Genomic DNA, 23,452 nt, shown 5'->3' on the forward strand with positions numbered 1-23,452 from the left:
TCTTGTATAAATTGGCAACTCGTAGTTGCATTCGATTTTGATGAAGAGACGAATGAGGGTGGGTTTGTATCATATGGTCCTTTTTTCAAAAAATCCGTAGGGGGCAAGCAATCTTGTAAATACACGATTGAATTGTTTTGTAGTCCTGTCAGCGTTTTTTTTTTTTTTTGCTACTATTACTGTTGCTACGACTACTCCTCAAGAAAGGCGTATTTTGTGTCTTCATTTTAAAACCTTGGGCATATTCTCATAAATACCCTCAAGTTTAGTCACCGATGATTTAAGTCCTATTAAACTAAAAATGAAAGTTTGGCTTTCTAGTTTGATTACAAATAATTTTGTTGCTCTTTTTTTCAATGGAATATGTATGCTTTTTTTTAGTAACACTTCTACTACTAGTGGAAAACCTCAAAGTTAGATGAAAACCCACAAAGAATAAAGAGAAGTATACAAGTGTAGATTAGACACTAATGACCTTAGAAACACTCAAAAGTAAAGAGTGTAAAGTTGCAATGTGATGTCTCTAAGTTGTAGACAATCAAATAGAGATTGCCTAAGGGATTTCTTAAAGAAGCTAACTTCATGTATGCATATATATTGTGTGTGGAAGCATATGCATGGATATTTCCATTATGTGTATGATGTCTCAAGACCTAGTATCAATAACAAAATCGACATTTCATTAAGGCCTACTTCATTTAAACTTCCTCAAATTCATGAAGTCTTCATTTGATAAGGAGCTCAACATGTGTACAAAAACTTATAATATGCATGCATGAGGTTACATACAAAATCAAAATCCCAAAGGAGCTCTACTTTGCTCAATCCAAGCAAACCATATCATTCTTAGTACAGCTTGCAATATTCTGGCCAAAACTGATCAATTCCAAAATTCAGTCCTTCGATAACACATGATTTCCAAATATACAATTGCATGATAACATTAAGCAAGTGTTGAATAGGATTACAATTACATAGGGGTTGTCACTTTACAAACATTTATCTTCAAATAACTACACTAAGACTTTCCAATGCAATGGGTGTCAGCTCACACACAATTTGAATTCATTCTCTAAGGAAGCAATGTCTTCATGATCAAAGTATACGTGTGATCTATCAATGGATTGCTGTTATAAATAATCTAGTATTACTAAAAGAGTCACACAACCATTATGTAAGCAGTCACAATGGTTTATTTTGATAATCATAGTATAGTTTGCTGTCACGTTCAAAGATTGATGTCTCCTGTTCACAATTTACATACGTGGGGTCGAATTCACTTCTCTTAATCTAATGGCCAGAAAGCTAGGAACATAATAGTAATTTCCAAAGTAAAACCAGCTAATTGTGATATCTACAAAGGTTGAGCATTTATAGACAGTGCATTTACACATATATACAACACATCCTTCCACAAGAGCTAATTCTGGTATTATACAAACAAAGTTTAAGCATTTATAGACAGTACATTTACACATACATACAACACATCCTTCCATGTTCCCTTTTCCCTTATTGGGTAGGAAAAGAAGAACTCAAATCAATCACTCAACAAATTCTAGGAAAAGCGCCTCGGATTTGTTTCTCAATCCTAGATCATGGAAAGAGAGAAAACGTTCGTCAACACTGAACACTTTCCGAGGGTATGCCCTCACCTGCACAATTGATCTACTAGTAAATCACCAATACTCTTATCCTTGAAATCAATAATATCAAAATTAAAAGAAAATACTGCCCCATTGGTAAATGCAACTGACCAGTTTGTAAGAACCAGGCACAAGTCCACATGTAACATCCATGAAATCATATAAGCACTGCAATGACACACACAGGATTGTATTTAATGACGGAGAATGTGTTGCCTCCCCAGACATCCAGATGCGCATGTGCCATCTCCACCCAATGTTGAAGTGTGCTCATAACTCTAGCATGTGAATAAAAGTGAATTCACACGCTGAGGGCTCCACATCATGATACAAGCCTAATGAAACTTGCTTTGAGGATTCAACCAAGGGTGCATTCACTTCTGAATACCATTCCATTCCTAAAATGGAGAGTGATTTCACATGCTAAAGGTTCAAAACACAATAAAAGCCTAACAAAACCCACCTTTAGACAAAACCCACCTTTAGACTTCCCGAAGGCTGAATTCTCTTCTGAATACTTACCTCATGAAATCATAACTGGAAGTGCCATCACTTGATACATGCCTACGAGATACTCTCTCCACCTATGTGTTCTTTCACATGCTAGATGTCCCGTCTCTTTGTACAGGCCTTTTGCATTAGACCGGACACTGAAGATGCCCACTTGGATGTCTTGGGATATAACAAAATGGGATATATTCATGTCATTAAAGGTAATGGTTTGTGGGCCAAGGTATACCTGAAGTGGATTTGATACATGGAACCTTCTAACTTGCCGGTATCCATCTGGCATGCGAACCATGATTTTAATCGCACGCTCATCATTCATCAAAGGCTCTTGAGGAAGCGAGGCTTGTTTGGCAGCCACTTGTTTCTTTAGCTCCTGCAAAATAGCATACTTCAGACAAATAAACAGACCAAATTCCAACAAGCTTAAGTAAGATATTTCAGACAAACGTGAATCATAGTACATAATATACTCGAATGCATTGGCAAACATTCTTTTTCATATGAATGCAAACGAATGTGTATGTTATCAAAACATTCTTATGCTTTTTTTTTACACTTTTTACCTTAACTTTCTTACCTTAAAAAAAAAAACCTTATAATAAATAATGAGTATTTACCATACTTCGAGGGTGTTTACCATACTCGAATGATTGAAACATTCGAGAATGCGAATGCACGTGTGGTTCATACTATGACTTGAATAATATACTTGTGAGGAAACAAATTTAACACATCATAGAAGCAAAAGAACAGACCTCTTCAGCAAGTTGCTTGTGCAAAGCTTCTTGCTGCTGACGTTTCTCTTCTGCCTCAGCAGCAGCTCTATCTTCAGCTTCCTTTAGCAGGCGTGCCTCTTCATCAATTCTTGCCTTTGCCTCTTTTTCAAGATCAGCTTGCAATGAAGCCAAATACTCATTATCCTATTTACATTTATTACTCCATCAGGATAGCTCATATAGAGGAATCAGTTACAAGAACATCAAATTGCCAATGCATACAGACAGCATAATGTCCTTCCTCTATGGACTCGCGTCCAAGGATATAGTAATTCCATTCTTGGACAACCCAAGAAGGAAAAGAAATTAACCCCAAAGATCATGGAGCAGCTTAGTCCATAAGTGCTACGATGTCTTGTCTGAAAAAGAAGACTCAACACAAAGAATGTGTAAATAGTGAAGGTTCCATATGCATCATAGAGTGACGCACACGATGGCTATTACATCATGTCTCATAGTTCTTGGCATTGCAAATGATTGAAACTATTTTTGTAGATATTTTACATGGGTCTTGTGCAAATGATTGAAATTTGTTCATATTTTGTTAATAACAAGTATTGTGGATAGAATTTGAGAGTGAATATCTGACATGATACCTGTTCTTCGCGTAGTTGCCGGTAAGCAATAACAATGGGTGATGGCGATGGTGGTGCTGGTGCTGGTGCTGGAATGTGCTCTCCAGACAAGCAGCCAAACTTCAGAGCTATTTCTTCTGGTAGTGACCCAAACATAGCTGCCTCAAGCATGATTGCATCTTGATGTTCTTCAGTTGAAAGACCTCCCCACTACAAAAGTAGAACACAAACTTCCTTTTCCACCCAAGAAGATCAATATTTAAAAAAGCACTGGCACCTTAATTGTCATCTTAACTGGAAGTCTATTTAGTTTGGAAAACACATGACTTAACAATTAGGTCTTTAGCATTTGCCAACTGAATTCTTCACGTTAAGATCAGCATTAACGTGCTGACAAGTTCACTTATACTGACTTAACAGATGCATAATTATTACACTAACTTGCCATAATACAATAGTAATTATAGAACATTACTGACATCATCAGGTTCTGATAAAGGTGATACAGAAACCATATGTGTGTGACCGTGAGCCAATCTCGTCCTTATTAAATGTTCAACTTCATAATCTTCATGATCTTCTTCAGTTCTTCTTGAAGCTACGTTAACAAAACCAGCTAGTGTATCGGAAGTGTTTTGCAAATAACTTCTGCCAAAACTTTCTGGAATAGCCCCATTCCTGGTTATAGAGTGATAGTACAGTTCCATGTATAATGTTAACATATTCCCATGTGCAACAACTTAATTTAATAAAAGAAAAACTGAAGATGCCTAAGGCTGTAACCAAATTTGTGAAAATATAAAAAGGGAAATCTGAAATCACCTGTTTCCAATACTGTTCTTATTATTAAGATCCCCATTCCAGATCTCATCTTCAAGCATCTCAGCATAGGCTTTCTTTAAACGGATTTCCTTCTCTATCTGTGCAGTCTGCCAGAGACAAGTTTTCCATTTCAAAATATTAGGGTTCTATACATTATACACTAAACACAAAAGTTTGAATACTATATATAAACTAGCAACGAGACTTCAAAAAACCTTCAAGGATTCTGCAATTGCCTGTTCAAGATCATCCTCTTTATTAGCAGCATTCTGTGGCAAACCAGCCATAACATTAGTGGATATGGAACTCACTCACCTTGATAAATAAACTTCACCTATAATGTCCACATTCAACTCCTACCAATCTCATCCTCTCTATGATGGAAGCTTCAATTGCTCTTTGTAGAATTTCCTCCTCTACATCGTTACCTTCAATTTCTCTCATGCTTGTCTGAAACCACCTGTGATTGCTAATATCTGACAAAGCAGAAGATTGAGTGGAACTACCCGATGGCAAGTGTACCTCTTTCAAATGATTTCTATGTGTTATTACCCATGACAATCTTTCATCTTTCATGTGTATCTCCTCTCTCAAATAATTCCTATGTTCTATTCCCCTTGAAAATCCAGCACCTTTCGTGTGTATCTCATTATTCATATGATTTCTATACATTCTTCTCCTTGAAGAACCTTCATCTTTCCTATCAACCGGAACCTCCTGTAGGCCCCTTCGCTGAGAAATGCTCATATGAAGATCGTGATAATCCTCTATCCCATCATCTCTTCCAAATCCTCCAGCTTGAATCAACCCAATTGCCCAGGAAGGAAACAAATGTACTGGGTAAGGTAAGAGTGGCAATACAGATTGAAAAACTAGAGGCTCATAAACTCTGTCCACTGCATGTCTTTGCACTACATGATTGCATTCTCTTCCATTTGATGATTGATTATTCTGCACTTGACAGCTTTGATTTCCACTCCCAACACTCTGATTTTGCCCCATAGAACTGGAAGCAGACACTTTCAAGTCATTACTATAATCTACATAACAAAATCTATAATGTTCCTAGCAAGATATTAAATTTGGTGTACAGATCAACAATTAGCGCAAAGACCAGCTTCCATAAGTATATATGTAACTCTTCTAATGCAATCCACAAGCACTTACATGCAGATTTCTCCTTCATTAAGCAAATTTTGGCTTTAATCATTTGAGACTCCCTTGTGTACCTGTAATAAAAAGCATTATGAGACACAATGGATTTTCTTTCTTTGGAAAGGGTGGCTAATCGTACCTGTCTATTCAAGGTCATCAATATACTATTTATTTGTGATCACTGATGGGTCCAGAGAAAAGGAGACATCTATGTGAAGCATACCATTAATACATGTCATGTGTACTTTGTATGTCCAGACACCGAAACGCTATCTTGGCCATGTTCTTAAGGTAGATTCATTCCTCTAGATCACGTGCATAGCATTATCTACTCAAGATCACTTACATGAGGTGTATTGATCATTCCTAAAGAAAAGGTATGTAAAAAACAGGCCGCAAAATGTGAGTGGAGTTTAAATATTGCAGTTATATGTGACGTGTACATGTTCGCCTAGAACACCAGAACATCAATCTACTCAAGGTTATTCCACATTGTATGTGTTAGTGATCACTGATGGGTCTAAGGAAAAGGAGAGATTTATGCAAAACAAGTGTTTGATGCAAGTGGATATCCGATATTGCGAAACATATTCACAAAACAGTTATGAATTGGAGCACAGAACAGAGAGATCTATGCAAAAGATAACATTGATATAAGTGGATTTTCTGACATTCAAATCATATGCATTATCATCACGATTATAATAAGCAGAAACAAAACATTAATACAAACGGGTGGTTTACGAGATTCAAAACAGATGAAATATCATGATCAAGTGAACTCCTTTTCTCAGCAGTAATAGGTCGAAACCAAAATCAGAGCAGGAAAATAAAGACAAAAAGGTTCTGAGATCTTCAGTATCTTACATGAAATTTTTCTCGAGCAACTGATTCTATGAGACCCATAATGGTAATCAGTCTCTGCACATCCCCTGCGGGGAAATGGAAAGCTTGAACATGAATTCTAAGGGAAATGATAATGGGTTCCTTGTGGTGAAATCTGTTTTATCCTCTGTAGAAGACCTCACAATAATTGTTGCGTCCTACACAGTTCTTGGAAGAAACAGAGTAGGACTGAATTGGACTGGGTGCTTTGAACCCACTTCAGCATAAAATGACTTAATCTTCATAACACCATGTTCCTTCCATAAGCATAAAGCAACTAGCAATCGGCAACCGAACCGCAAAACCGCGGTTTAACGACTTAATGGTTTACGCGGTTCGGTTCGGTTCGGTTCGATCTAGTTTGGGGGTCAATGGTTCGGTTCAAACTGTTTGAAACCGTGATTTAAACGGTTTGATGGTTTTTTGAATAACCTTTTTGAAATATTTAAAATTTTTAAATTGAATTTTGAAATTTGGAGAAAAACCATTTTAACAAACAAATTCGATAATTTTGTTGTAAATGCCACATAAAATTATTAAAACTTGAAAGGTATATTATAAAGAAGGTTCATATCGGTGTAGGGAATTGACAACAATGCTTAACAAAGACACCACAATACACAATATGCAACAAATACAGTAACCAAAACTCATTTGCATTGTATATGTATTACAATTGGTCCTTATGGTTATGCGGCATGCCTATAACACGGATTATTACCAAGTGGGAAAGCCATAATTGGTGAGCTACAAGATGTCAATATAGTTGTACACTCATTAAATCTTGATCTCTATGATATCATTCCTCCCACAAATTGAAATCTATTATCCCAATGTAGATTCCTTGTTGCTCACTCATCCAGATTAGTCAAAATCTAAGGATTCAATTACAATCACTTCATCCAAGCCTTGGTTTCTTATTCAAGTAATGCATAATTTCTTTTACTGTTTCCTAATGTTTTTTGCCGAGGTTTGACATGAATCCGATGGCTACTCCGAACACAATGAGTTGAAGATCCTCCATGCATTTCAACATGATTAACATATCATCCAAATACACGACAAGGAGGGTTATACTAACATCCCTGATCTGTTTATGTAGGCATAAATCCTTGATGTCGGAAATAAAATCAAAATGAATTCATGAATAGATTGAACTTTGGGTACCACTATCAAGGTACTTGCTTCATGTCGTATCAGCCATGTTATGCACTTCAGATTCCTCTTGTTTGATGTGTATAAGCCCACTTGTCATTGGGTAAGGGTATCAATTCTCAAATGTGATTGTTCCAAATCAATTCCATTTTTCTTTTCATGGAAGAACTCAATTTCATTATCTTTGAAACCCGTGGCTTATTTGTAGTAAGAGAGTTCTACATTTATCAACACCACATGATCCTTGTCTAGGACAAACTTGTATGCCTAGGGTGACTATCTAATTGACATTAGAAGGGTTTGTCAAATCATGACTTTTTCTTTGTAACCCAAGGCATCACACTATTATCATAGGGTGCAAGATGCCACATCACAATAGTTTGCTTCAATCAATTGCAAGGGCCATAATAATGAAATGTTACTTTGTCTTAGGGTATAGGAAGGTCAATCGCTACTCGTCTTACTTTGCCGACTAGCCACATAGTTACATCTATATATTAAATTAACACATAATCACTCAAATAATCAAATTGTAAATCTTTTTATTTAGATTAAATAGTAGTGGACGGAAGGTGGTCAACACGATATAATAGCAACATTAAATTAATTATCTTATTCTTCCCCTATTGGAGGATCATTTGATTTGTAAGTTTTATAGCCAAAGATGATGGAGGGGAGATCATGCCTCCATCATCATGCACGTGGTTTCATCATCATTACTTCATATGCAACTTATTAATGACCCTCAAATGGATGTTTATTCTAATGTGGACCCTTAGTATACCCATCGTAGGTTAATTCTATTACTACAAAGAATGCCCTTTTTATATTTCTATCTTATAGTTCTAGTCATCTACATAATATTTTGTGCAACTAGCTAACTAAACAACCATCGTCTACTTGGATCTCTTCTAACCCATTTGATCCCATTGTTTCAGCACTCCCCAAAATCCTCCATGGTGTTACCATGGCTTTCTCCATTTCGTTGTTATGATGTCAAGATACAATACTATAGGCCATTTCAACACAATTACTTTGAGATTATTCAAAACTCTCAAGTGCTTACCATTTGGCCTACTCATTTGGTCATTCTCGACATTTTGCTTTTACTCTATACCAATTAGGGCATCAATGTTTGTAGCTCCTATTTGAAGTAGAAGATCTTGATTCTCGGTCGGATGGTTTGTATAAATAACCCTTCATATTGCCTCTTCTTTGGCAAGCATTTGATGTATCTTCTCCTTAGAAGAGTACATCGCTGTAGTGGATCATGAAGCATTGGGTCCATACACAATAGATACTTTTTTCTCAATCTAGGATCGTCACTTTATAAAAGAGGGGAACTTCATTTATGAAAGACATGAGTGCGTCGAAGTTATGATCAATCTAATAATTGTGTGAGAGTACATCGCTATAGTGGATCATGAAGCATTGGGTCCATACACAATAAATATTATTTTCTCAATCTAGGATCGTCACTTTATAAAAGAGGGGAACTTCGTTCCACGTCGAAGTTAAGATCAATCTAATAATTGTGTGAGAGTGAGTGAGATAATTGAACATTCACTTCAGTCAATGCAAAGGCATATCCTATTAATAAAGTCAATAGTGAATTTTAACACACGTGCCTCAAAAAACACTCCATGATCATTGGTCATGATTTGCTTCAAATGTGAGTATTCTCTTCCACTACTTTGACTTTGTTTTGGGTCTTTTCCCACGAGAGTTGTGCACATTGTATGTTGTATCATCTTGTGCATTCACCACCAACCTCTAGCTACCTCGAGAATTCATACATGCATCGATGTAAGCACGTTTGCTGCACTTAGGGCGAGCATTATGCTAAATGCGTCCCACGGCTTGGGCCATTTGCACATGAGCACGATGACATGTATCTCATGATTCAAAGCTCATCTTTTAGTCCCTTCAACCACTACATAAATGTTGGTGCCAAAATTATTGATATGAGTGGCAACTAGGTAGGATTCCTTCATCAAAATCTCACACAACATCCTCATAACAAAAATAACAAAAACCTTGTTTGGGGCAATGTTTTTCTTGCCTATGTCGTTGAGCTTCTTCCTCAAACCTTTTGATCTGATGTTCACAATCGAAGACTCAGAAATAGACATATGTGAGCGAGATGTGGGTGGATTGTTGACATGCTTGGTTAGTGAGTCTAGTTCCAACCAATCTTCATTATCAACGGTTTAACGGTTCGGTTCAGGCTTGAGCCGAGCCGTTGCCGATTCGTGGCGGATACCAAAGGAGAGAGATATACCATAATATAAATCTTTTGGCTCCACATATGTATCCCCCCACTTTCAATTGGAGGCAAAGAAAGAGTAAGGCTAAGTTTAACAATACCGGCTGGCTCTAAGGTTTTTAGCTCAACAAAACACACGTGTATTATATTTATATACAGATACAGACAGAAACAGAGAGATGCCTCTGTTCGTATGGTAGAATGCATCGTGCAGTAAGGCACCTCATCCATCTTTGCAATCATCAGCAGTCCCGGATAAGGGGTTGCAGAGGCCTCTCTGCTTCCGAGAGCTCATTTTTCCATCTCTCTGTCCTTGTACAGTTGTTATTTCCTTCTCAAAAAGGCTTGTGGCTCATCAGATGCTACTGTGAAGGAAGAGAAAAAGGTTGGTTTCTTTTGGTTCAAATTTGTTTTTTGAATGTTTTTTGGTCACTAGTTTTTCATGTTTGAGGTATTGGTTTAGGAATGTAATGTTTAGTTTTTTTAGACTGGTCACTATTTTTTCTGTTTAGGGTAATTGATTTAATGATATAAAGAAAGTTGATTGGCAGAAAATGGAAGCACATTTTATGCGATTGATGCATTTGGAGACAGAAAAGATGTGAATGAAGTTGAGCTCCCATTAATAGAATGCAAAGTAAATCCAAGGAAAGAGATTAGAGCATATTCACCTGGCGGTGATCTTAAAGGATGTTCATATGTAGGGGAGCTAAGGAGTTGCTCGTATGGTCCTGAGAGTAAAAGATGTTTACACGATGGTGATGTTAAGGGATGCTTGCATGGTTTTGAGTTCAAGGGACGTTCACACGGTGAGGAGATTAAGAGATGTTCAGATGGTAGCTTAACACCAGTGGCTTATCTATCAGGAAGTGCTCAGGCAGAAATTCATGATGTAGCTTTTGATGACATTCTACACCATCCGGTCAGTCTTGCATGTGAAGCTCAACTCGAGAAAATGCTCGATTCTGATGCTGTTCATGGAAATGAGAAAATGACAGACATTACAAATCCTCAGGATAGTGTTATGTGTGAAGGTAAACTTGAAAGGATGCTAAATGCTAATGCTGTTGATGGAATTGACCAAATGACAGACATTCTACATCCTCAAGATAGTCTTCTTACATATGAAACTAAACCTAGACAAATGCCAAATGCCAATGCCATTGATAGAAGTGACCATGTGCCAGATATCACACATCCTCAAGATCATCTTTTCATGCATGAAGCTCAACATGGACAAATGCCAAGTTCAGATGCCTTGCATGAAATAGAACAAAGACCTGATTCTGATGCTTCCCCTCTTGTCGATGCTTCATTAATATCATTTATGCTAAATGAACATGGATGGAGCCCAAAAACTGAAAACATGGTCCAGCGGTTTTCTGGTCTAATAACACCAGAGCTCGCGAACAATATCATTAGTGAACTGAAGAATGCAAAAGTGGCCATGGGTTTCTTGGAGTGGGCTGGAAACCAAGAGAATTATAAACACCAAGAGGGCACTTTTACCAAGGTGATTGGAAGACTTGGCAAAGACATGGATTTTGCTGCTGCATGGAATGTGTTAGAATTCATGCGACAACATGGACTTCATGTGGATTATGCCTTTAGCATATTTATACATAGGCTGAAAAGTGCAAAAATGGTGGATGGAGTGGTCAAGGCTATCGATAGCATGAAGCAACTTGATGTCATCCCAACTGTTCCTTTATATACTTCAGCTCTTCAGCTTATCTTAAAGGATAATCGTCTTGAGGAAGCTCGGAGAATATATAAAAAGATGCGGGAACTCGGTTTAAAGCCCGATGTTAAACTTTATGGACTTCTGATTTCTGGATTTGGAAGGGCGGGAAAGATTGAAGATGCTCTCTGTCTATTTAAAGAGATGCAAGGACATGGTGTTTTTCCTGATACTGTCACATATGTTGGCCTTATTCGCGCTTTTGCTATAGCAGGAAACTTTGAAGGTGGAAAAAGTATTTGTGCTGAAATGATACGAAACAATTGTTTGCCAAAAGTCCTCTCGCGACTTGAATTGGGGTGTGCCCTACATGGGATGAGCTCAATGGAACAAATAGAGAGATTCTTGCAGGATATAGAGACTAAAGGCCATGTTGTCAGCGTCTTCACATACAATAACTTGCTTCAATACCTCCTAGATAAGCAAATGCTTTCCGAGGCGATCAAAATCTTTGGCAGATTTTCAGGTGATAATTTCCTCTATTTCATGGAGGCATATTTATCTACATGTTTGGCATATGATTTGCATTTACGGTATGCACATATACATGCATGCTCATTTTATACAGGTTGTAATGATGTGCATTTTGTAGTTGGGTACATGCACATAAAGGCATCATCGTTTTATATTTTATTTAGATACTGAATGATATCTATTTCCTTGCATTTAGTATACTCACACGTAAATCCTTAAACATTTATATATTTGGAATTATCTGCATTTAGAATACACAAATCATTATTGGATATGTCATATGTACTAAATAAAATTTACATTTTCTTGCATTTAATGTAGGCATGCATACATGCACCATCTTTATATATATATATGTGTGTGTGTGTGTGTGTTTGGGCATGTTTTATTGATGTACACTTTCTGGCATTTAGGGTACGTACTTATACATGAATCATCATTTTATATTTTTGGCCATATGTACGAAGTCATGTGCAGATGTGCATTTTCTTTCATGTAAGGGGTGCAGATATGAAGAAATCATTGTATATATTTTGAATAGGTACTAAATGATGCTCATTTTCCTACATGTAGGGTAATGCGCATATAAAGGTGTCATTGTTATGTATATTTTGTATAGGTTCCAAAGGATGTTTATTTGCTTGCATTTGGGATATAGCCACACATGAAAAAAGGCATCATTATTCATTTATTTTGCATAGGTACTAAATTATGTTTATTTTCTTGGGTTTAGGATATGCACATGTATCAAATGGCAATTTACCAGATGGACCCCGTCCGAATATTGATTCATATTCATTAATTATTCGTGCACTTTGCCAAAATGGGCGATCAAAAGAAGCTGTCCATTTTTACAAAGAAATGCTCCTATCCGGATTGAAGGCGGACACCGAGATATGTGATTTCTTTCTTCACTACTTGAGCAATGCAGGATTACTATATGATGCTGTAGAGCTTTCTAAGTATATCATAAAACAAAAGTTGGTCATCAGTATCGAAACCCAAAGAATGTTTTTCAAATCTCTTCATGCTGCAGGAGACCTTTCAAATGCATTAAAGATTTTTGACAGCATGAAATGGAGAGGATGTATAACACAAAAATCTAATTTCCATGAAGTGATCGGGATTAGATGCTGACAATGGGAAATCACCTTTTTCTATTGTAAAAGGATGTTATAAAGAGGGTTTTTGGCATCTTGATATTGGAGCAATAGTAAATAATCACATTATCTTCAGTGATGCTATGGAGGAGAGTTTTGGCATCTTTATATCTGATCCGTCTTGTCTTCTAAGTTTGAATATTCGAATAAATTTATTCCCTCAATACTTCATATATCCTTGAGGCAAGACAACGAAAGCCAGAAAGGATATTTGCAACCAGGTTTGGTTCCATTCTTTGTATATTACCTCCTAAGAAAGAGCATTGATTTCACAGCTCGAAAGGTATGTATACATCCCATGTATTGTTCAAGGCAATTACCAAGAAGCGGTTTCGCTACATTGTTGCAGCTTGTGTCCAGTTTCACTCATTCTTCGCTACATTCTTTTGTGCCTCACAGAAATAGCATTACTTGTGGAGAAAATTAAATGGCCCTAAGATATGCCTTAATTTGCATTCTCTTAAATTTTGTGATTCCAAAATTTTGCGTCTAACGTAGCTAGCCAAGTCTTTTAATTATTTAACTGTTGTGCAGAGCTGCTTCTAGCAGACTCACTCCATACTTGAAGAGCTTTCATAAGTTGCATTGAACATTTTTGCTAATCTTCATGACTATGCATAGTCGTGATTTTGAGGTTAGTGAGAATAACATTAATGATCTCTCTGCCCCTCCCTACTTAGAGATCGTTGGAAGATCATATTTATGTTTACTATGTTTTATATTATACCTTGAAGCTAAATTGAAGGAAATTGACTACGACTCTATTAGTTGTAGCAAATGAAAGTGGATTAGGCAAAGAAAAGGGAAGGAGTCCTAGGTGGCCCGCTTTCTCTAGCCCCTTGCAAGGGAGAACTTGCAATAAAGGGATGGGTGGGAACCCATTCCCTTCCTCAAGGAATTGTGAAAAACTTGGAAGGTCTGGTCAAAGAATGTAATAGCCTCATGGATATTTCTTGACAAATTTCATTACCATTACAAAGTGTGGATAGCGTGTTTGAATTCTGGTCGCTTTATGGGACTAAAGGTGACCACCTATGCACCTAAGTATTTAGTTAATGATTGATAGTGTACCTCAAGTACTATGAGGCGAAAGTGTAAGGACCTCATAGTATGTCGTTTCTCCAATAGAAAACTTGAAATTCAATGCAAAGTATTAGTGGGAAGACCAAAGTTGAAACAATCAGCCAAGCCACAAATGTTCAGTGAATTTCAAGTTGCGATGCGCAAACTAGAACTCATCTTATGAAGATTTGTTGATGAAAGTTTGGGTGGGGGCAAAAACAACCTGACCTGAAATGGAAACAAAAGGGTTTAGGGTTCTAATTGTGAGATGTGGAGCATTGGGTGGAGATGCATATGTGAAGGTACATTCAAACGAAATAGAACATCATTGATATGGTCAAAGTTCACGTTTCCGAGAAATGGATATGCTACAAGGAGGAGGGCTCTTTGCTCCCAAGAGGTAGGGACACACCAGACAGGATCGAAGGCTCTGAACTGCAGGACAACAAGGCATCAACATAGCATAAGGCAATTCGAGTACTAGCATTTACTGGGCATAAATGGATTGTAGATCCTGATCTGATCAAAGTACAACCAGATTGGCACATATGTACTCATGAAAACACATGGCTACGTAAGGTCAATTGGGACCCTTTCAAATGGACATGGTGTGATCCTTACGCGGGGCAAGGAAGCAAACCTATCCCTTTCTTTCAATTCACAACTAGATTGGGTCGCCATATTATAGTCGCTCAATCTGCCCGAGATCCGACTGCTGCAAAGGTTTGGAAAACATATAATGTTCCTAACACAATTATCACCAAGTTTTGGCAGAAACTTTGGAAACAACAACACGCAAAGCAAATCACCACTTTCCAATGGCTATTAATACATAAGTAATTACTGGTTGGTGCATGGCAACGTGGGAACCTCAACTCTCCTAATTGTGTAGCGTGTCCAATTGTAGTAGAATCAATACGACACGCTCTATGGGACTGCCCAGAGTCCCATCGAATATGGCGGGGGGTTGGCTGCTTATTGCAATTATGCCAGGTGCAAGGCTCAATCAAGTGGGGGAATGTATGTTGGCTATCATGGCAGGTCCCAGTTGACAGATATGAGCATCAATAAGAGGGAATGACTTTGGTTATAAAAGCACAAGAGGTATTTTTCTCCACCATCGACAATGTCCACTCAACTCTTATCAATGCCAAATCTCAAGTTGTGTTGGAATTGGTCAGCCCAATAACTCTTTGGATTCTATGGAAACAATAGTGTAGAGGTGTACTTAACAATGTTCATGTGGGATCGAAACACAAATGTCAATAAGGAACTAATTGTAAAGGGTGGGCACCTTGATTGATTTTTGTTTTCCATCTTCAACATTTCTTTTACTTTCACCAATGTCACAATGCTTTTAATGCAAGATATGTAAAATGTATAAACCAAGCCAAATATACAACTTGTGATGGTTTGTATGGAAAGAGTAAGAATCTCGGCTAAAGGTTAATTAAAGGGGAGGGAAGTGCTTTTATGCACCACATTAATCATGTATGATTGGTAGGGAGCTATTTTAAGAAGTTTTTTAATGAATGTTTTGTTTTAGGGGTCAATGGTTGTATTCTCACCTTTTCAAGGTGTGAAGAACCTCTAATTTTGGAGCTTCTAATATTTAATCAAGGGATTTACATTATTTTGTTTTAACCTCTATTGAATCAATTAATTTAATCTTAGGTTGATTAATAGTTTTGGTTCCACCCTTAATGAAAACCTTAATTTCTGTCTAATTCCACGATCATCACTTTCTATTCCACACTTCTCCCACTTTGGTTCCACCCTAGAATGCATCAAAAAATTCATGCAACACCAATAAAGTAGCAAAGTTTCGATCCTTTCATTCACTAAATGATGGTAAGTGGAATTCAATAAGAACAATCTATGTTTTTCTAACTTTAATGATCACATGTAGCAAGTTCACCAATGGTAGCAAATAGAATATGAGGTGGATAACGCAAATCAATTGTCTTAGTTGTAGGAAATGGTAATCGATTATCCTTATGCTATTGAACACAAGATAAGGGTAATCAGATATGTTGATTGTAAATGATATATTGATCCACCAATAGAGGATATATGGTCACATTGGAAGTTGTGGGTGTTGGCTAAACAACCTTTGTTCAAATTAGATTATCAGTGGATAGATCCATTTATTGTTAACAATTTTAATTTCTTCCAATATTTTGTACAATTGGGAAGACATGTGCTCTCGAATAGACGCGATGTATTACCAACTACGTTTCAATATTGGAGTCAACACAGTATTACTTCGAAGTTTCTTGCTAAGTTTTGGGTTAACCTATGGGCAAGAAAACAACCACAACAAATATTGCATGTATAGTGGTTATTTGTACATTGAGCATTTCTTGTTGGCACATAGTTGCATAAGATGGGCATACCCTCTAGTTGTGCTCGCTGTCATTTACAAGTTGAAACTTAGAAATGTTGTCTATGGGATTGCATTGAGTCTTTATTGGTATGGAAACACCTCCATAGAATATTTGCTAACTACTTTCCCCCATTGGTATTCACATGGGGCATGGTGGTTTGGACCTTGCTTATCGGCTCTACTTTCAATTATGATAGTTGCATAAGATGGACATATCCTCTAGTTGTGCTTGCTGTCATTTACAAGTTGAAACTCAGAAACGTTGTCTATGGGATTGCATTGAGTCTTTATTGGTATGGAAACACCTCCATAGAATATTTGCTAACTACTTTCCCCCATTGGTATTCACATGGGGCATGGTGGTTTGGACCTTGCTTATCGGCTCTACTTTCAATTATGATAGTTGCATAAGATGGACATATCCTCTAGTTGTGCTTGCTGTCATTTACAAGTTGAAACTCAGAAACGTTGTCTATGGGATTGCATTGAGTCTTTATTGGTACGGAAACACCTCCATAGAATATTTGCTAACTACTTTCCCCCATTGGTATTCACATGGGGCATGGTGGTTTGGACCTTGCTTATCTGCTCTCCTTTCCATTACAACGTTGAACCTGTTGGGATTTCGGTCCCTCCGGATGGGATGTCCGGAGATGAATGACGGCAAGCCCGGTTGCGGTTACGGAGCCGGATGATGAAGACCCCGGCTACGGAGCCGGATGATGAAGACCCCGGCTACGGAGCCGGATGATGAATACCCCGGCTACGGAGCCGGATGCTGAAGACCCCGGTTACGGAGCCGGATGACGAATGTACCCGGAGGGAGATCCGGATGCGGGGACATATTTGTGAATATGTTTGCCAAGAGCCCTTGAGGCTATATTTGTAAATAGCCCGAAAGTCATATGTGTATAAATATGACTTAGGGCAAACAGTTTATGTTGTTGCTCATTTTTCTGTTTTCCACTAAGAGGGAGCGAAGTGAGAGCAGCCGAGAGAGAGTGAGAGAGAAAGAGGAAGGAAGAGGTCGACGCCTCTGTGTAATACCGCCGCCTGTGGCGAGGACAGCGAGCTCAAGGTCGTCGCCTTGCAGCTCGCCATTGTACATTCCCGCGTATAGTGATAGTTGGAGTCTTGCACTCCCGTGGTTTTTTCCCATTTAGGGTTTTCCACGTAAAACATCCAGTGTACCTTTCTCTCTATTGTTTTTCGTGCATTGTTGTATTTCCCGTTTTCTGTGAATCGATCCTGTTCCTCGGTTGTGGCCGAGCACGGAAGTCCGACAAAGTGGTATCAGAGCGACGGTAACACAGAAAATGGAAGGCGGCAGCAGCGGGCAGCCGGGGATGATGGTGCTGAATGCGCAGAACTACGCCGACTGGAAGATAAAGATGGAGGATCTGCTCATTGTTCGGGACCTGTATGAACCGATCGACAGGTCGGAAATACCCAAGGGGGTACTTGAGACGGAGTGGAGGCTTCTGAACCGGAAAGCCGTTGCAACCATTCGGCAATACGTCGACGTGAGCGTTCTACAACACGTGGCGAACGACACCAACGCATATGAGATGTGGAGGAAGCTGTCGGGCCTCTACGAAAGGAAGAATGTGTTGAACCGGACCTCCCTGATGAGAAAGATAGTGAACCTCAAGTACCGGGACGGCGAGAGTATGGTGGAACACGTAAGCACGTTCATGGGATTCGTGAACCAGCTTGCGGCGATTAAGTTCCCGTTGGAGGATGCAATGCAAGCCATCATCCTGATGTGTACATTGCCGGACAGCTGGGAGAACTTGGTGGTGACTCTCAGCACCTCCTGCACCGAAGATAACTTGTCCCTACAAACGGTAAAGACAAGTATTTTGAACGAAGAAGCGCGTCGGAGAGATAAAGAACCGGCCTCCGACTCGAAGGCGCTGCTTACCGAATCGGAACGGGGAAGACAATGGAACCGGAGTCCGCAAAGACGGGAGAAGTCGGGGACCCGGTCGCAGTCAAGAGGAAGACCCACATGCTTCCACTGTGGGAAGCCGGGGCACTTCCGGAAGAATTGTCGGCATTACCGAAAAGACAACGGAGCCGACGACACCGATTTGAAGAAGTCACCGGAGAGAAACGGTGCATACCGGGGAGCCACGGACCGGAGAGGTCCGGATCGGCGAGGGCAGGACCGGAAAGGAACGACGGCACTCGCGGCAAGTGAAGAAGAGATAATGCTCATTACCGAAGAGAGGGAGCTGAACCTTGCCGGTGTAGAGATGACCTGGGTGGTCGATTCCGGAGCGTCGTTCCACCTGACCCCGGAGAAGAAATACTTCTCATCCTACACAGCCGGTGAGCATGGCTGTGTCCGGATGGGAAATGAAGGCACATGCCGGATTGCCGGCATAGGAGACGTGTGGCTGATGACATCAACCGGATGCAAGATGCTGCTGAAGGATGTGCGACACGTTCCGGAGGTCCGATTGAACCTGATCTCGGCCGGGAGGCTAGATGATGAAGGCTACACGGGTAGCATCCGGAACGGTGTCATGAAGTTCAGCAAGGGGAGCCTGATAGTGGCTCGGGCCCGGAAGGTCAACACACTGTACCTGATGAACTCCCGGCTATGTCCGGAAGAGCTGAATGTGGCAGCCGACACTGCCGGTGAGCTGTGGCACAAGAGACTGTGCCACATGAGCGAGAAGGGGATGAAGAGGCTTGCAGAAGACAACCTCATTCCAGTGAAGCATGTGCATCTGGAGAAGTGCACCGATTGCCTGGCCGGTAAGCAGAACCGAACCTCCTTCCACTCAAGGCCACCGACGAGACGTAGCGCACCATTGGAGTTGGTGCACACCGATGTGTGTCAGGTAGAAACGAAGTCACATGGCGGAGCCCAGTACTTCGTAACATTCATAGATGATCATAGCCGAAGACTGTGGACGGCACCGATGAAGACAAAGGACCAAGTGTTGTCCGTCTTCAAAGAACTCCACGCGAGAGTGGAAAGAGAATCCGGCAAGAAGCTGAAAGCGATACGAGCGGATAACGGAGGGGAATACTGGGGGCAGTTCCAGGAGTACTGTCGCTCGAAGGGGATCCGGCTCGAGTTTACTGTGCCGAAGGCGCCGGAACTGAACGGGCTGGCCGAGAGGATGAACCGGACCATAATGGAGAGGGTCCGGAGTATGCTGGCGCATGCGAAATTACCCAAGGGGTTTTGGGCTGAGGCAATGTCGACGGCGACGTATGTGATAAATAGATCACCCTCAGTACCTTTGGACGGAGACACGCCGCAGAAAGTGTGGACCGGTAAGGAAGTGTCCTACCGGCATCTGAAGGTGTTCGGGTGTCTCGCATACGTGCATGTGGCAAAGGACCGGAGAGGAAAGCTAGATCCAAAGACCCGGCCATGCATATTCCTCGGTTACGGCGACGACGAGTTCGGCTACCGAGTATGGGACCCGGTCGACAAGAAGATATTCAGGAGTCGAGATATCATCTTCATGGAGAACAAGACACTCGCCGACTGGGAGTCGGAGAAGAAGATGAAGAGCTCCAAGTCGACCGGTGAGGATCAACTCTACGAGGAGCAGTCCCGACCGGCAAGGGACCGGTTAGCACTCGAGGATACGGCCGAAGACGGTGAAGAAACAGAACCGGCCGAAGAAGATGAAAATGATACCGGAACCGGCCCCGATCCCGAAATGGATTCGGATGAAGAAGAATCGGAAGAACCGGTTACCGAAGCTCCGGAACGGAGATATCCTCTAAGAGAGAGAAGGGCCCCCCGGAGATTTCCGGAACCAGAGCACGTGCTGCTAACCGACGAAGGGGAGCCGGAGAGCTTTGAAGAAGCAAAGCATGACACCCAGAGCCGCAGGTGGTTGAGTGCCATGCAGGACGAGATGGATTCCCTGCATGAGAACCACACATATGAACTTGTGGAGTTGCCGAAAGGAAAGCGGGCACTTCGAAACAAGTGGGTGTTCAAGCTGAAACCGGGAGATGCCGGAAACCCCCCGAGATACAAAGCCAGGATCGTGGTGAAGGGGTTTCAGCAGAAGAAGGGCGTCGACTTCGACGAGATATTTGCCCCGGTAGTGAAGATGACCTCCATCCGGACGGTGCTGAGCATAGCGGCAAGCATGGACCTCGAGGTAGAACAGATGGACGTGAAGACGGCATTCCTTCACGGTGACCTCGAAGAAGAGATCTACATGCAGCAACCGGAAGGATTCGAGAAGAAAGGGAAGGAGCACCTGGTATGCCGGTTGAAGAAGAGCCTTTACGGACTGAAGCAGGCTCCCCGGCAATGGTACCGCAAGTTCGACTCCTTCATGACCGACGAAGGGTACCACAAAACGCAGTCTGATCACTGCGTGTTTGTGAAGAAGTTCGAAGGAGGAGACTCTCTAATACTCCTCCTGTACGTGGACGACATGTTGATCATCGGACGGGACCAGGTCAAGATACGGACGCTGAAGAAAGCGCTTCACCGAACCTTCTCAATGAAGGACCTGGGTCCGGCGAGGCAAATACTAGGGATGCACATCATCCGGGACCGGAAGAAGAAGCAGTTGTGGCTGTCACAGGAGAAGTACGTGACAAAGGTGCTTCACTGGTTCAACATGTCGGAAGCAAGACCGGTCGGGTCAACCCTCCCGGGAAACTGCAAGTTGTCCAGCAAGCAAAGCCCCAAGACAAAGGCTGAGAAGGAGGACATGATGAAAGTACCATATGCCTCTGCCGTCGGAAGCTTAATGTACGCAATGGTGTGTACAAGACCGGACATAGGATATGCAGTCGGAGTGGTGAGCCGGTACATGAGCAATCCCGGCAAAGACCACTGGAACGCGGTCAAGTGGATACTCCGATACCTGAAGGGCACGGCAAACGTGTGCCTCCGATTCGGCTCCGGTAAGCCCGAACTCGACGGCTTTACCGATTCGGATATGTCGGCTGATGAAGATACCAGCCGGTCCACATCAGGGTATGTGATGACGTATGCAGGGGGAGCTGTTTCGTGGCAGTCGAGGCTGCAGAAGACGGTTGCGTTGTCAACCACGGAGGCAGAGTACATGGCGGCTGTTGAAGCCGGCAAGGAAATAATATGGATGAAGGACTTCATTAGAGAGCTCGGTATCCGACAAGAGGAGTACCGACTCTACTGCGACAGTCAGAGTGCCATCCACCTTGCGAAGAACGCGGCCTATCACTCCCGGACGAAGCACATCCAGCGAAGATATCACTGGATCCGGGAAAGGATAGAAGACCAGGAGTTCATGCTGACGAAGATCCACACGGAAGAGAACGGGTCAGATATGCTGACCAAAGTGCTCACACCCGACAAGCTGGAAGCGTGCCGGAAGAGGGTCGGATTGGAGAGACATCCCATGCCGAAGTGAAGGGGGAGTTTGTTGGGATTTCGGTCCCTCCGGATGGGATGTCCGGAGATGAATGACGGCAAGCCCGGTTGCGGTTACGGAGCCGGATGATGAAGACCCCGGCTACGGAGCCGGATGATGAAGACCCCGGCTACGGAGCCGGATGATGAATACCCCGGCTACGGAGCCGGATGCTGAAGACCCCGGTTACGGAGCCGGATGACGAATGTACCCGGAGGGAGATCCGGATGCGGGGACATATTTGTGAATATGTTTGCCAAGAGCCCTTGAGGCTATATTTGTAAATAGCCCGAAAGTCATATGTGTATAAATATGACTTAGGGCAAACAGTTTATGTTGTTGCTCATTTTTCTGTTTTCCACTAAGAGGGAGCGAAGTGAGAGCAGCCGAGAGAGAGTGAGAGAGAAAGAGGAAGGAAGAGGTCGACGCCTCTGTGTAATACCGCCGCCTGTGGCGAGGACAGCGAGCTCAAGGTCGTCGCCTTGCAGCTCGCCATTGTACATTCCCGCGTATAGTGATAGTTGGAGTCTTGCACTCCCGTGGTTTTTTCCCATTTAGGGTTTTCCACGTAAAACATCCAGTGTACCTTTCTCTCTATTGTTTTTCGTGCATTGTTGTATTTCCCGTTTTCTGTGAATCGATCCTGTTCCTCGGTTGTGGCCGAGCACGGAAGTCCGACAGAACCTATGGACCATGGTTTTTTACACCAAATTTGGAAGTGTTCGTGTTAGTGTTTATGCAGTTTTTAGGGATAAGGAAGGAGATCCAACCATTATGAGTGATATTGAGTAGTACTACTGCTTATTACGTCTGGAAGGCTCGGTGCACACTCGTTAGAGCCTTACCAACCGAATTGGTAAAAAGTATTTGGTTGGACATGGTGCATACTTTGAAGGGTCACTAGGATTGTATTGTTGGAAATTCTGATGATAAAACTGCTCAATGCCATCCGTTTCTAACTTTGTGGACAACTACTCCACATATGACCTCCAAGAATGACACTCTTTTTAGCAGTTCAACCACTAGAATGATTGTTTCCTCTGCCAATCACATAGGAATCAAAACCTTGTAAATTGTTTATACTAATGAAAGGATAACTTTTTGGGAAAAAAGGATATGAGGGCAATCTTTCTCTTTTCAACAATCTTTATTGACTTATCACTTGCTCTTTTTTCACATTTCAAGGTCTTAATGGGATTGGGTGTATCATGTCTTACAAAGATGTGGGGGCAAAAGTGGTGGGTGTTGATTTTGAACAAGAAGAAAGGGAAGACCAAATACTTTTGGTATTAGCCTTTGATCAATACCAACTTCACAAAGATGTCATCAATTCACATATAGTTATTAAGAAAAAATTGCAAATATATCCAAGGACAGTATACATTAGATTGAACGACTGGTACGCAACTACATTTGGTATGGTAAGGAAGATCATGTAACTCGCGCCAA

General features: G+C 41.2%; 2 protein-coding genes across 5 annotated transcripts; one reads left to right on the plus strand and one right to left on the minus strand.

Annotated features, from left to right (window-relative positions):
• Positions 1-1,409: 1,409 nt before the first annotated feature.
• On the minus strand, positions 1,410-6,545 carry LOC147861414 (plant UBX domain-containing protein 8-like). 4 transcript variants are annotated; one of them, XM_087322650.1, is made up of 11 exons: positions 6,352-6,545; positions 5,497-5,558; positions 4,690-5,335; positions 4,545-4,598; positions 4,330-4,436; positions 3,987-4,185; positions 3,529-3,717; positions 2,912-3,076; positions 2,386-2,529; positions 1,758-1,814; positions 1,410-1,655 (listed from the first exon to the last, which is right to left on the minus strand). In XM_087322650.1, the coding sequence occupies exons 3-11, from the start codon at positions 5,329-5,331 to the stop codon at positions 1,545-1,547; spliced, it is 1,668 nt and encodes a 555-aa protein (XP_087178776.1). In that variant the 5' UTR covers positions 5,332-5,335; positions 5,497-5,558; positions 6,352-6,545; the 3' UTR covers positions 1,410-1,544. The 4 variants fall into 4 exon arrangements, with proteins under 4 accessions (XP_087178776.1, XP_087178777.1, XP_087178778.1 ...); XM_087322651.1 differs by lacking the exon at positions 5,497-5,558; XM_087322652.1 differs by having other exon boundaries at positions 3,987-4,155; positions 4,690-5,558.
• Positions 6,546-9,918: 3,373 nt separating this feature from the next.
• LOC147861415 (uncharacterized) lies at positions 9,919-13,503 on the plus strand. Its single transcript, XM_087322871.1, has 3 exons — positions 9,919-10,175; positions 10,342-11,997; positions 12,739-13,503. The coding sequence occupies exons 1-3, from the start codon at positions 9,992-9,994 to the stop codon at positions 13,140-13,142; spliced, it is 2,244 nt and encodes a 747-aa protein (XP_087178997.1). The 5' UTR covers positions 9,919-9,991; the 3' UTR covers positions 13,143-13,503.
• Positions 13,504-23,452: the final 9,949 nt, after the last annotated feature.

The sequence above is a fragment of the Azolla caroliniana genome, unplaced genomic scaffold (genome assembly GCF_043228905.1).
Source record: "Azolla caroliniana isolate FFs.n. ecotype wild unplaced genomic scaffold, voAzoCaro1.0.p SCAF_7, whole genome shotgun sequence".
In the NCBI taxonomy this organism is placed as follows: Eukaryota; Viridiplantae; Streptophyta; class Polypodiopsida; order Salviniales; family Salviniaceae; genus Azolla; species Azolla caroliniana.

Bases quoted from the DNA above. Each gene is read 5' to 3' on its own strand.
- LOC147861415 (XM_087322871.1), top strand. From the start codon at position 9,992: ATGCATCGTGCAGTAAGGCACCTCATCCATCTTTGCAATCATCAGCAG. The intron at 10,176-10,341 runs GTTGGTTTCTTT...GTTGATTGGCAG, and splicing joins CTGTGAAGGAAGAGAAAAAG to AAAATGGAAGCACATTTTAT. The intron at 11,998-12,738 runs GTGATAATTTCC...TCTTGGGTTTAG, and splicing joins AATCTTTGGCAGATTTTCAG to GATATGCACATGTATCAAAT.
- LOC147861414 (XM_087322651.1), bottom strand. From the start codon at position 5,331: ATGGGGCAAAATCAGAGTGTTGGGAGTGGAAATCAAAGCTGTCAAGTG. The intron at 4,186-4,329 runs GTGATTTCAGAT...CTCTATAACCAG, and splicing joins AAGAACAGTATTGGAAACAG to GAATGGGGCTATTCCAGAAA. The intron at 3,718-3,986 runs GTCAGTAATGTT...CTACTTTTGTAG, and splicing joins CTTTATCAGAACCTGATGAT to TGGGGAGGTCTTTCAACTGA.